General features: G+C 43.6%; 1 protein-coding gene across 3 annotated transcripts in view; it reads left to right on the top strand.

The window, feature by feature from the left end:
- Nucleotides 1-12,964, top strand: part of LAMB1 (laminin subunit beta 1) — a 93,262-nt gene that overhangs the window by 46,644 nt on the left and 33,654 nt on the right. For all 3 annotated transcript variants that reach the window (XM_063667713.1, XM_063667714.1, XM_054494252.2), the window contains exons 14-20: nt 5,941-6,076; nt 7,563-7,721; nt 8,939-9,066; nt 9,285-9,408; nt 9,971-10,175; nt 10,784-10,927; nt 11,138-11,369. In XM_063667713.1, coding sequence (XP_063523783.1) covers nt 5,941-6,076; nt 7,563-7,721; nt 8,939-9,066; nt 9,285-9,408; nt 9,971-10,175; nt 10,784-10,927; nt 11,138-11,369 — 1,128 coding nt within the window. The remainder of the gene's footprint in view (nt 1-5,940; nt 6,077-7,562; nt 7,722-8,938; nt 9,067-9,284; nt 9,409-9,970; nt 10,176-10,783; nt 10,928-11,137; nt 11,370-12,964) is intronic.

The following is a 12,964-nucleotide window of genomic DNA, read 5'->3' as shown; positions in this document are numbered from 1 at the left end:
TCCTTCAAAATTATTTTAACAATGAAATGTAGAGTTTTCATATCTGGCTTGAAGCCCACCACTTTTGTTTTTGTTTGTTTGTTTGTTTGTTTTTGAGACAGAGTCTCGCTTTGTCACCTAGACTGGAGTGCAGTGGCATTGATCTTGGCTCACTGCAACCTCTGCCTCCTGGGTTCAAGCGATTCTCCCACCTCAGCCTCCCGAGTAGTTGGGACTACAGGCACCAGCTACCACACTCAGCTAATTTTTGTATTTTTAGTAGAGATGGGGTTTCACCATGTTGGTCAGGTTGGTCTTGACCTCCTGACCCTCAAGTGATCTGCCTGCCTCAGTCTCCCAATGTGCTGGGATTATAGGCAGGAGCCACCATGCCTGGCCCCACCTCTTTTTTGAACTCACCATGCTGAAGCCCCGAACCCTCCCTTGATGCATTACTTCTGCATCTCTTTTAGCATTTATTTTGCTCTTACAGTTGTATTAAAAAGGTCTCTTTGGACAGAGATTATGTCGTCTTTGTTTTTGCATCTCACTTGGCACCCAGCACAGTGGACCTGGCAGGTACTCAATAAATGAGGGACTAAAATTTATTGTACTTTGAATCCAGAACAGAAGTTAATGGATATTTTTATTATTGTATTGAATGACTATGGTGTAGCTAACCCTTTGTTAATTATAATCATGTACTGCATAATAACGTTTCAGTCAAGGATGGACGACACATACAGTGGTGGTCCCATAAGATACTGTATTTTTACTGTAGCTTTTCTACATTTTGATATGGTTGAATACACAAGTTCTTGCCATTGTGTTATAATTGCCTATGGTATTCAATACAGTAATATGCTGTACAGGTTTGTAGCTTAGGAGCAATAGGCTATACTATACAGCCTGGGTGTGTAGTAAGCTATACCATCTAGGTTTGTGTAAGTACACTATGATGGTCACACAACAACAAAATTGGCTAACGACACATTTCTCAGAACATATCCCAGTCATTAAGTGACACATGACTATACTGTGATAGAACAGGATTATAGGACATAGGTCCTACCGAAAAGAAAGTGTCCTAGTTGGGGGTGGAGAGGAATGCCACCCTGAGAAAATGAATGGTGCTGACTGAACACTGTGGTCTGTTATTATGAATGATGTTTTTTATGCTTTAATATTTTTCTGCCTAATTCCTTAGTAATAGAGAAAGGTTAAAATTCCATTTTCTTCATTCACCACCATTTAAATGAAATGGAATTTTTAAATGTTGCCAATTTCTATATTTATGATAATTTTTTTTTTCTTTTTTTTTTTTGAGACAGAGTCTCACTCTGTCGCCCAGGCTGGAGTGCAGTGGCGCGATCTTGGCTCACTGCAAGCTCCGGCTCACTGCAAGCTCCGCCTCCCAGGTTCATGCCATTCTCCTGCCTCAGCCTCCCAAGTAGCTGAGACTACAGGTGCCCACCACCATGCCCGGCTAATTTTTTGTATTTTCAATGGAGATGGGGTTTCACCGTGTTAGCCAGGATGGTCTCGATATCCTGACCTCATGATCTGCCCGCCTCGGACTCCCAAAGTGCCGGGATTACAGGCGTGAGCCACCACACCCAGCCATAAATCTATTTTTTTAAGAAATAATCTTGGCCTTCACCCACTGAGAAAACATAGAGCCTGTATTAGTTTTCTATTGCTGCCATAACAAATTACCACAATTTGGTTGTTTAAAACAATATGTTTATTATTTTCCAGTTCTATATGTCAAATACAGTCTCAGTGGACCAAAATCACGATGTTGGTAGGGCTGCATTGTTTTCTAAGGCTCTAAAGGAGAATCTGTTTCCAGCTAATTTGGGTTGTTGGCAGGATTCTGCTCCTTGCAGTCGTAGGCTGAGTTTCCCCTTCTTTTGCTGGCTGTCATCTAAGCGCTATTCTTGTCCTCTAGAGCTGCCCACATTCCTTGACTCATGGTCCCCTCTCTCCATCTTCAAAGCCACCACTGGGTCAAATCCTTCTCATGTCACAGCTCTCTGACCTACTTACTTCCCTGCCTGCCTCTCCCACTTTTAAGAATTTATGTGATTAGATTTGGCCCACCCAGATAATCCAATAATCGCTCCATCTCGATGTCCTTACCCTCGATCACATCTGCAAAGTCCCTTTTGCCATATGAGGTAACATCCCACAGATAACAGGGATGAGGATGTGGACATCTTTGGGGGCCATTATTCTGCCTCACACAGGCCTTATTTATTTTATGTCCTTATTCTCCATTACTGATTTAATGAATTGAATCTCTAGTTTACAGAGAAATTTGTAGAGAATACATAAAAGTTTAAGCTGTACCATTTCTATCAGATGTGATTTTTACTTGAACACAGGAGAGAGTAATAACACGTAATAAATCATTGGTATCACTGTGAAGAAGCTAGGATTTGTGCTTGAGTTTTGAAAGCTGAGATTTGAAAGGTGCAGTTGGTGAGCAGGGGAGGGCCTCCGAGCTGAGAGGGAAGAGATGGGTAAAGGCACAGAGATGGGAATGACTGTAGCAAGGTCGAGATCTGGTCTGATCTTGACCATCTCTGCTCACATTCCCCCATCACCCTCTTTGCTCCTGTTATTCCTGTCGTCTCTCTGCCTGTCAAGTCCTCTTCAGGCTTTAAGGACACCTTTTTCATGACGCCTCCGTCAGTCTCCTCAATCAGATGAATCATATCTTCTTCTCTCATAGTGCTTTGCTTGTAACTCTATCAATGCATAGGTTCTTACTGCATTTTGATTTGTTGCATTGGTTAATTTCTTTATTGTTTATCCCCAATTAGACTGTAAGTTCTTTAAGACAGGGACTATTTTTTTTTCTATTTCTTTTTCTGTATATCATTTAGCCAGAAATAATAGACTTACTGAGGAAGTAAGGATTCATTCAGAACAAAGTTCACAATGGACTAAAATGTGAGAGTACCTGCACTGGGAAGCAAGGCTGCTAGGGCCAATATTTGCTCAGTAAATATTTGCTGAAGAGTATGAGGAGTGTGGCTCATTGGAAAGCAAAGAGTTGGCACCAGAAAGAGAAGCCGTTTTCAGAGGATGGGTTATGGAGGCTGCAGAAAGCCAGGCAGAGGCATCATGGCTTGATATCATAAGAAACAATTGCGAATTTTCATTAAACAATGAAAGCAGCGCTGTGGGAAGATGGGTTGGCCCGTGGTAGACAGGATGGACTAGGCAGAAAAGGGAGAATAGTTTGGGAGGTCAGTTTTAGGAGATTGTTAGAGTAACAGGTATGGGGTGATGCCATCCTGGACTGATGCAGTGGCAGTGGCAGTGACAATGAGAGGAAGCTGCTAAGTTGAGAAACATTTTGAAGTAAAAGCTGAGTATTGGGATAAAGGAAAGAGAAGGTGATATCTCACCTATACCATGAGAAGAATTTTAAATCTACTGGCAGAAACAGCAGAGCTGAGGATAAAAAGTCAGTGTGGGCGGTGGTGATCTGTTTGGGACAAGATGAATTAGAGATGACAGCTGGCCAGTCCATGGAAATGTCCCATTGATGGCTGGAAATAGAGAAGCAGAGCACAGCCACCTGCTGGGTGCTGAGAGCTGTAGGGTGAGGGCCATCTGCATAGGAAAGCCACGAGAATGAGTTCACTGAAGGAGCCAGTGTTGAATCAGAGCCATGCCTATCTGTGATGACAATTCAAGCCTGTAGACACAGACTTGTGATTGGCAGGGCCGCTGTTAAGGGAATTCCTTTCACATGATCGGCTCTCATGGAGCCATTCCTTGTTTAGAATTGTGCTGCAGATAGAGGCAGCACCGGGAGCCTGCTGGCGCCTTTGTCCTCACCTTCATTTGCTCATTCTCTAATGGTTGCGTGTGAAGGTCTAGTTGTTTTCTTCTTTGGTGGTTCATGTTTTGGATATTTATTGTCTCAGTAAACATCTGGGGAGGAAAGAATTTTCTTTTGTCCATATGATGTAATGTCTGATGCCTGAATTTCTGAAAATAGCTTTTGTTCATGGACTGTGCCAAAAGAAGCCTAGGTCCTAATTGGAACAAGCTTTCCTCTCCTGGGAATTGGCTATGGGACGTTAAGAATTCCTATTCCTGGCTGGGTGCGGTGGCTCACGCCTGTAATCCCAGCACTTTGGGAGACGAAGTGGACGGATCATGAGGTCAGGAGATCGAGACCAGCCTGGCCAATATGGTGAAACCCTGTCTCTACTAAAAATACAAAAATTAGCCGGGCATGGTGGCAGGCGCCTATAGTCCCAGCTACTCAGGAGGCTGAGGCGGGAGAATCGCTTGAACCCAAGAGGCGGAGGTTGCAGTGAACCAAGATCGTTCCACTGTACTCCAGCCTGGGTGACAGTGCGAGACTCCATCTCAAAAATAAAAAAATAAAAATAAAAAAAGAATTCCTATTCCTGTAGGATAACAACATGATACACAGAAAGAGGACTTCAGCTATGCCGCAGCAGGGTCGTTTAGGATTTTATTTATTTATTTATTTATTTATTTATTTATTTATTTTGAGATGAAGTCTCACTCTGTCACCCAGGCTGGAGTGCAATGGCATGATCTCGGCTCACTGCAACTTCCACCTCCTGGATTCAAGTGATTCTCCTGTCTCAGACTCCCGAGTAGCTGAGATTACAGGTGTGCCCCTACACCTGGCTAATTTTTTGTATTTTCAGTAGAGACGGGGTTTCACCATGTTGGCCAGGCTGGTCTCAAACTCCTGACCTCAAGTGATCCACCTGCCTTGGCCTCCCAAAGTATGGGATTATAGACGTGAGCCACTGCGCACCCGGCCTGGGGACATTTTTAATAAGTCTGTGAGTGCAAAGTCTTCCTGTGAGTTGCAACTTGCCTTAGGTACCTTGTTTAAAACTTTGGGATGAGAAAAAAAGAAAGAACGAACCTTGAGAATGAGTTGAAAGTAACAATTCCAAACCACAGCTCGTCTTTAAGTGAAGTCAAAATGGATACGTGTAATTTGAGTTTTATTTTGTATACAAAATTATGATACTAATAAAAGCGGACATAAGCTGAGAACACAAGTTTCAATCTTGTTGCCCAGGCTGGAGTGCAATGGCATGATCTCAACTCACCTCAACCTCCGCCTCCGCCTCCCAAGTTCAAGCGATTCTCCTGCCTCAGCCTCCCAAGTATCTGGGATTACAGGCCTGCGCCACCATGTCCAGCTAATTTTGTTTTTTTAGTAGAGATGGGATTTCTCCATGTTGGTGAGGCTGGTCTCGAACTGCCGACCTCAGGTGATCCACCCGTCTTGGCCTCCCAAAGTGCTGAGATTACAGGCGTGAGCCACCATGCCCAGACGCATTTCTCATATTTAGCATAGCATAGCCAATGGAAAGGGGGAAGAGAGACACAAGATGCAGAAGTAAAAATCACAGAATTTGGTTCCTGACGGAGTGTGAAGAAAGAATCTGGAGAAGAACTTCTAAATTTCTGACTTGGTTGACTCAGCAGGTGGTAGTGCCTTTACCCTGATAGAGACCATCCGGGGGATTGAGGACTTCTGTTTTAGATCCGTTAGTTCGGGATGCTCTGGGACAGCCAAGCTGGAGATGTTCTTCAGGGAGCTAGATATTTGAGTCTAAATCTCAGGAAATAAGCAAAAGATGTAAGATGCCAAAGCAAGAAAGTTTGGGATGTCGAAAACCTCCATGTGATGTGGACGGCATGTTAGTCAAGAGAGGGCAAGGGAGGTAAAACCGAGAAGAGCAGGTTCTCAGCCACACTTTTGGAGTTTGGGATTAATCCATAGGCACTATTTTTTTTTCCACATATGTATTTTCTGAAGAAAACAAGAACATGCTATGTATTTGGCCCTGTGTACTGAGTAATGGCAGCTGTAGAGCTGCTTATGGCGGGTTGACTCGGGTGAACATGAACTCAGCTGACCTGGCTCCTCCTCCCTTCCAGTTGCTTTGCAGAGTCAGGCCAGTGCTCATGTCGGCCTCACATGATTGGGCGTCAGTGCAACGAAGTGGAACCTGGTTACTACTTTGCCACCCTGGATCACTACCTCTATGAAGCAGAGGAAGCCAACTTGGGGCCTGTGAGTAGGGGATGTGTGGCAGGTCGGTAAAGCAGTGTTTTGGGGTGTAGTGGAACATACATGCTTTGTAAAGAGCCCATTTTGAAGCATTTTTATGCTTTGTTAGTGAGCACAAAATAAGGATCAGGACCATGCCTTCCTGAGAACAGTCATATTTAAAGCTAAGTAAATCTATAACTCACAAATTGGCTTTGGAGCATTCACTGATAAGGCTTTTGGTTGGTTTAAGAAATTTGTCTTTACAAGAAACTTTTCTTCTCTCTACTTATGCTCCAAAGTTATCAACCTCACATGGTAAATACTGAGGCAAGGATATTGTTTCATCTATTCATCTCCAAATTTAGTGACTTTAAATGTATACCTGGCTCTTGAGCTGGGGTGGCTGAAACAGCTGGAGGCTGGCTGGGCATTTCTCTCCACACAAACACGACCTTTCTTTTTTCTTTTTTTTGAGACTTAGTTTTGCTCTTGTTGCCCAGGCTGGAGTGCAATGGTACTATCTCGGCTTACCACAACCTCCGCCTCCTGGGTTCAAGCGATTCTCCTGCCTCAGCCTCCCGAGTAGCTTGATTACAGTCATGTGCCACCACGCCTGGCTAATTTTGTATTTTTAGTAGAGATGGGGTTTCATCATGTTGGTCAGGCTGGTCTCAAACTCCCGACCTCAGGTGATCCGCCCGCCTTGGCCTCCCAAAGTGTTGGGATTACAGGCGTGAGCCACCGTGCCTCGTGATAGTGAGATTTCTTAGATGGCTTCCAGCTTCCAAAGAGAGGAAACAAGCTGCCAGGTCTCTGAAAGCTTGGACTCAGAAGTCCTAGAAAGTTCCTCAGGTTCTGTTGGTCACAAGGACGGCCCGGATTCATGGAAAGGATAACATAGTTTGCACCTCTTGATGGGTAAGGCCACACACGGATACATACAGATACATACAGGGAATGAAAGAGTTGATCGCAGCCATTTTGGATATGACCAACCACAGGTATTAAAAAATAACCCTGTAAACAATTAATCAGAATTAACTCATCAGTTGTGAACATTCATTATATCAAGTTTCTTCACTTGAAAATGGAGCCTAAAACTAATGCCAGTATGAGAGACAGAAATCCACTAGATATTGGACTAACCTTGTGGAGAATCTGGGAAGCACCTTATGATTCCTAGACTTGCTTATAACGGCACGTGGGATGTTCTCTTTTTTCCTTTATGCTTACTCTCCTGGTCGTATCAAATAAGGTATATCCCAAGCCTTTGAGTGCCATATCCAGTGTCCCAAGACTACTCCAACCACAAAACTAAAAAGAAACCAGTTTCCTGTTTGGATATCAAAAAGTTTTTACAATCTATTAGGGGAGATTTGACTATAAAAAATAGACATAAGGTAGCAACCCTTTTTGAATCTTTGGGTGACTTCAGATTACTTTGACTGTTGAAAATTATTGAATTCCATTTCAAATAAAGAATAACCATTGTTCGCCATGTCCTCAGGGGGTTAGCATAGTGGAGCGGCAATATATCCAGGACCGGATTCCCTCCTGGACTGGAGCCGGCTTCGTCCGAGTGCCTGAAGGGGCTTATTTGGAGTTTTTCATTGACAACATACCATATTCCATGGAGTATGACATCCTAATTCGCTACGAGCCACAGGTAAAGAAACCACTCAGTGGACTGGTGGAGGAGGGAGGGGAGAATCAGTAGAAAAATAGTACTTCTAATGGATATTATATATAGTTATGAAATATGGAGGTTGCATTGGAACAGATCAGATTCCGATAGTCTCACCTCTTTCACGGAAGTTAAAATAAATGTACCATTTTCTTTCTTTTTTTTCTTTTTTTGAGTCTTGCTCTGTTGCCCAGGCTGGAGTGCAGTGGTGCAATCTTGGCTCACTGCAGTCTCCGCCTCCCAGGTTCAAGCGATTCTCCTGCCTCAGCCTCCTGAGTAGCTGGGATTACAGGCATGCGCCACCATGCCCAGCTGATTTTTGTATTTTTAATAGAGACAGAGTTTCGCCATGTTGGCCAGGCTGATCTCGAACTCCTGACCTCAGGTGATTCGCCCGCCTCAGCCTCCCAAAGTGCTGGGATTACAGGCGTGAGCCACCACACCCAGTCAAAATGTACCATTTTCTTGAATCCAGTTTCTCAAATGTAGTGATCTTTTGTGAGGCACTCAACCTTGCTGACGACTGAGGTGGTGATGAGGATATATGAGATCCTCTCCTTCCCTCACAGCCTGGCTGTGCACTGACAGACTGAAGCCCCGAACTGTAATGAAAGGCTGAACGTGACGGTGTAACAGCAGAGAGATGCCTGATCCTAGAAGATGGGCATGCACCAGCCAGCCCGAGCCAGGGCTACCAAAATGCTTTCCTAGAGAATCAGAGCTAGGCCTTAAAGTGTGAATGGAATTGTGGAAAGTTGGCACAAAAGTAAGAAATAGTGTGAGCAGAAGAGAGAAGAGAGGGTTTTGTTTTTATTGAGAATCATTCCACATAGCTTGATGAGAGATATGGTTGGAGATGCTGTTGGCAAAAATACTAGGATTAGTAAAGGAATTTGGACTATAATATTCACAGGAAGCTACTGAAGCATTTCAAGCAGGGGATTGTCATTATCTGAGCTGTTTTAAAGTGGACTGAAAGGGACATTGGGAAGAGGCAGAAGACAGCTGAGAGGTGTTTCAGCATCCAGGGTAGAAGGGATTTGGGCTGGAACCAGCGGAGTAGCAGAGGTAGTAGTAAAGAGAAAAGTGAAAAGCAACTGTTTGTTTTCCATTTCAATTGGCAATTGATTGATTCAGAGAGGTCTTTTTATAAACAGGCAGTGGTGGGCTATCTTTTCATTGTTTGTTTCTTATTCTAGCTACCCGACCACTGGGAAAAAGCTGTCATCACAGTGCAGCGACCTGGAAGGATTCCAACCAGCAGCCGATGTGGTAATACCATCCCCGATGACGACAACCAGGTGGTGTCATTATCACCAGGCTCAAGGTCAGTGTGACAGTGGTTTGGCAGCTCAACGGGCTTCATATGCAAATTAGTATTTTTCTAATATTTTGCGAGTTTTCAAGTCACATTTCAGAGCCAGACATTGACTGCTGACTTTTTCCCTTTGGAATTATCGATGCAGAGCTTTGTTTTTAATTTTTATTTTTTGGATGCATGAAGGTTGACTTTCGTTGTTGTCTTTCTTTTTTGTTTGGGGGCAGATATGTCGTCCTTCCTCGGCCAGTGTGCTTTGAGAAGGGAACAAACTACACGGTGAGGTTGGAGCTACCTCAGTACACCTCCTCTGATAGCGACGTGGAGAGCCCATACACGCTGATCGATTCTGTAAGTGCGAGATCGCTTCTGGGCATATGCAGGAAAGCCTGGGCGGAAAGTGCCCAGCTGCTCCCAGGGTGTTCTGTTGAGGGGTAATGCTGAGGCCGGCATAAGCAGAATCATTCTTTCTTGCCTCCAATGTTACTTTGCTTATACTCCACCCCGTGGAAAGGATTTATTCCTTCTAAAAATATAAAATGTCTTTTAACAAAATAACATTTCACTGGGCGTAGTGACTCACACCTGTAATCCCAACATTTTGGGATGCTGAAGCAGGAGGATCATTTGAGGCCAGGAGTTCAAGACCAGCCTGGGCAACAAAGCAAGACCCCATCTCTAAAATAAAAATAAATAGCATTTCAAAAGCCATCAAGCTGTGTAAAACATATCTAAAATTTCCTGCCAAGAGTATTTAGGAATAGGGAGGTTTATACTTTATTTAATGAGTCTAATGATTTCTGTTCAAGGGTCAAAGAAGCATTTGGGTTTTTTACACGTTTGCTTGCTTAAACCCATGCCATGGGGCACCACTGTAACGGCACCATGTTTGGCCATTCTCATTTCTTCACAGCTTGTTCTCATGCCATACTGTAAATCACTGGACATCTTCACCGTGGGAGGTTCAGGAGATGTGGTGGTCACCAACAGCGCCTGGGAAACCTTTCAGAGATACCGATGTCTAGAGAACAGCAGAAGCGTTGTGAAAACGCCGATGACAGATGTTTGCAGAAACATCATCTTTAGCATTTCTGCTGTGTTACACCAGACAGGCCTGGGTAGGTATTGCTTGGCAGCTGCAGCAGCTGCTGTTTCTGGCTCTGAGTATATCTGGCACATGAAGTACAGTGGAGTGCCCACCCCCAGCCCTGTGTTAGGCAGCACAAGGGAAATAGTGTCTCAGTTAAGTTTTTCTTTATCTTTTTAAGTAATATTTCAGTGATAGAGCACCACTGAAGATGGAATTGATATTCAAGAAATATGCAAATAACAGGTGACCAGGGGAAAAGTCCATGGGGATAAAGCATTTCCATAAGCAGGATAGGGAGTGGGGAATGGAATCAGAGAAGCATCAAATACCTGAGATGTATGTTTTTCTCTTTGAAAGGTCAGACCATCCTCTGAAGGTCACTGGGCTTTGGTCTAATGTCCTGTGATATTTGAGCTTTGAAGGCAACGGGAGAAAACGTTAATGACCTCCTGCCTAGAAAAACTGCTTTGATCTGCCAACTCTGCTTCCCCTTTCTTCCCTTCCGCTCATCATAGGGATGATACTGTTTTAAACCAGAACTCTGAATAATCCAAAGTAGTTAAAGGAGAAAGGATCAGGGAGAGCCCGATGATGTGCTGCTCCGTGTCATGGGTTCTGGCCTCTCTTTACCCACAGCTTGTGAATGCGACCCTCAGGGTTCGTTAAGTTCCGTGTGTGATCCCAACGGAGGCCAGTGCCAGTGCCGGCCCAACGTGGTTGGAAGAACCTGCAACAGATGTGCACCTGGAACTTTTGGCTTTGGCCCCAGTGGATGCAAACGTAGGTTCCTCAAAAGCATTGTTATACATTCATTCGGATTAACTCAGCCATCATGGCAGGGTTCCATCGCTGCAGAGCCGATGCTTCCCTCCTGAAGTTGATCACACCAACCCATGAGCATTGTGAATTGGGGACAGGGTGCTTATAAAAGGGGCATGTTTCCATTGAATGAGTTTCTCAAGGCAGTTCCTTGTTTGCCTGTTTCTTTAGCTTGTGAGTGCCATCTGCAAGGATCTGTCAATGCCTTCTGCAATCCCGTCACTGGCCAGTGCCACTGTTTCCAGGGAGTGTATGCTCGGCAGTGTGATCGGTGCTTACCTGGGCACTGGGGCTTTCCAAGTTGCCAGCCCTGCCAGTGCAATGGCCACGCCGATGACTGCGACCCAGTGACAGGGGAGTGCTTGAACTGCCAGGACTATACCATGGGTCATAACTGTGAAAGGTATGCAGATGCTGAAAGTAAGGAGAATGCAATGATCTCTGGCTGAGCAGACAGCATCTTAGAATTCATCTCCACCAGGCTTCAGCTCACTCATTCATTTCTAACCACCTCATTATTTTCTAGGATCTTGTTTGTTTATCCAGTACATATTGAGTTTCCATCCTCTATGTGCCAGGCACCGTTCTGGTGCTGGAGATACCGCAGAGAACAAAACTGACATGAATCCGTCCTCTTGGAGAGTCACCCTAGAGCTTACCATAGGGCTGTGTAGAAATTCTGTCTGTCTCAGCAGATTCTGGCCGAGGATAAGAGTTGTGAAATGTTCCTGCCTAATTTAGGCGAAAGGAGAAACTAATCCAAATGGGATTAGTCATTTTAAATAGCTTTGTTTTTCAGAAAATGTTTTGCAACTACAGTTTCCAGGAGACTCTATAAAACATGCCTAAGTAGATCTGTTCTCCAGTTAGCAAATGTCAGTTGAATAATCATTATGGATGTGCTAGATATAGACTAAGAATATGAGAGACAATGTACCTCCATAACATTAATAGGATAGCTCAATAGATAAAAAAATAGTCCATATGAAAAAATTACCTGCTGACTTACACTGTTCATTACTAATTAAGAAATGCAGACAGTACTGTTAGAACTGGCTTTTTCGGGGTAATAGTCTCCACTTTTTCACTGTGATAATTTTTCTCTCTTCCAACATCCATTCACCCTATAGAAGATATTTGTTTTTAAAAGTCACTTGTGAAACATTGCAGCAAGTGCTTCAGTCAGTGGTGAAGTTACTCATCAGATGAAAGAGAAATTGTTAGTGAAAAACTGAGTATGTGATTAACTTTTGGCAAGAAGATGTTCATGGAGGCAATCACGTGGCTCTCGGCTCAATGCTAGAACGGTATTCAAGAATTTGGAGGTCCCATGGACTACCCCTTTGAATAAAAATTATCCCTTCCATCCTTAAAATTGTGTTGTAAAAAGATAGCAAGGACACAGTTATACAACAGTGAAAGGAGGAAGTTAATATATTGGGGTCATCTTTTTCTTTTCTGCCCTGTTTTCCATTATTGTTTTTTCAAAGAGAGATAGAGAATAAGTACGAGAGAAAGACATGAGAAAACAGAGAAAGACATGAGAAAAAGATTAACAGGGAGCAGAGAGAGGAGGGGGAACAGAAGTAAACAGCAAAGGGAGCTGCCACAATGCTGATTCAGAATCAGCATTCACACTGTAGCATGCATTTGAATGAACATCGTGTCAGAATGGCATAGTTGATATCTGTGACCAGCTTTGGATTTTATTTGTAAAGGGTTTTGAGAATGAGAAAGGGTATGGGAGAAGGAAGATTTTTAACTCTAGGTTTGGGTGTGCAAACACTTGATTTTAAGTATTTGGAATTCTACTATCTAGTTTGAGCCAGTTTCTCATCATTCTTTTTTCTCATTCCAAGATAACCAGAGTTTCAATCCTGTGAATTTACAAAAAAACTCTACACTTAGATTGTCCCCAAGGGGAGGCAAGAAATGAACACTCAATTTCTATCATGATTTATTTGGATTGCCTCCAAAAGACTTGAGAAACAAATTGAA

This window comes from Pongo pygmaeus, chromosome 6, assembly GCF_028885625.2.
Source record: "Pongo pygmaeus isolate AG05252 chromosome 6, NHGRI_mPonPyg2-v2.0_pri, whole genome shotgun sequence".
In the NCBI taxonomy this organism is placed as follows: domain Eukaryota; kingdom Metazoa; phylum Chordata; class Mammalia; order Primates; family Hominidae; genus Pongo; species Pongo pygmaeus.
This window is presented reverse-complemented; position numbering and strand designations above follow the sequence as displayed.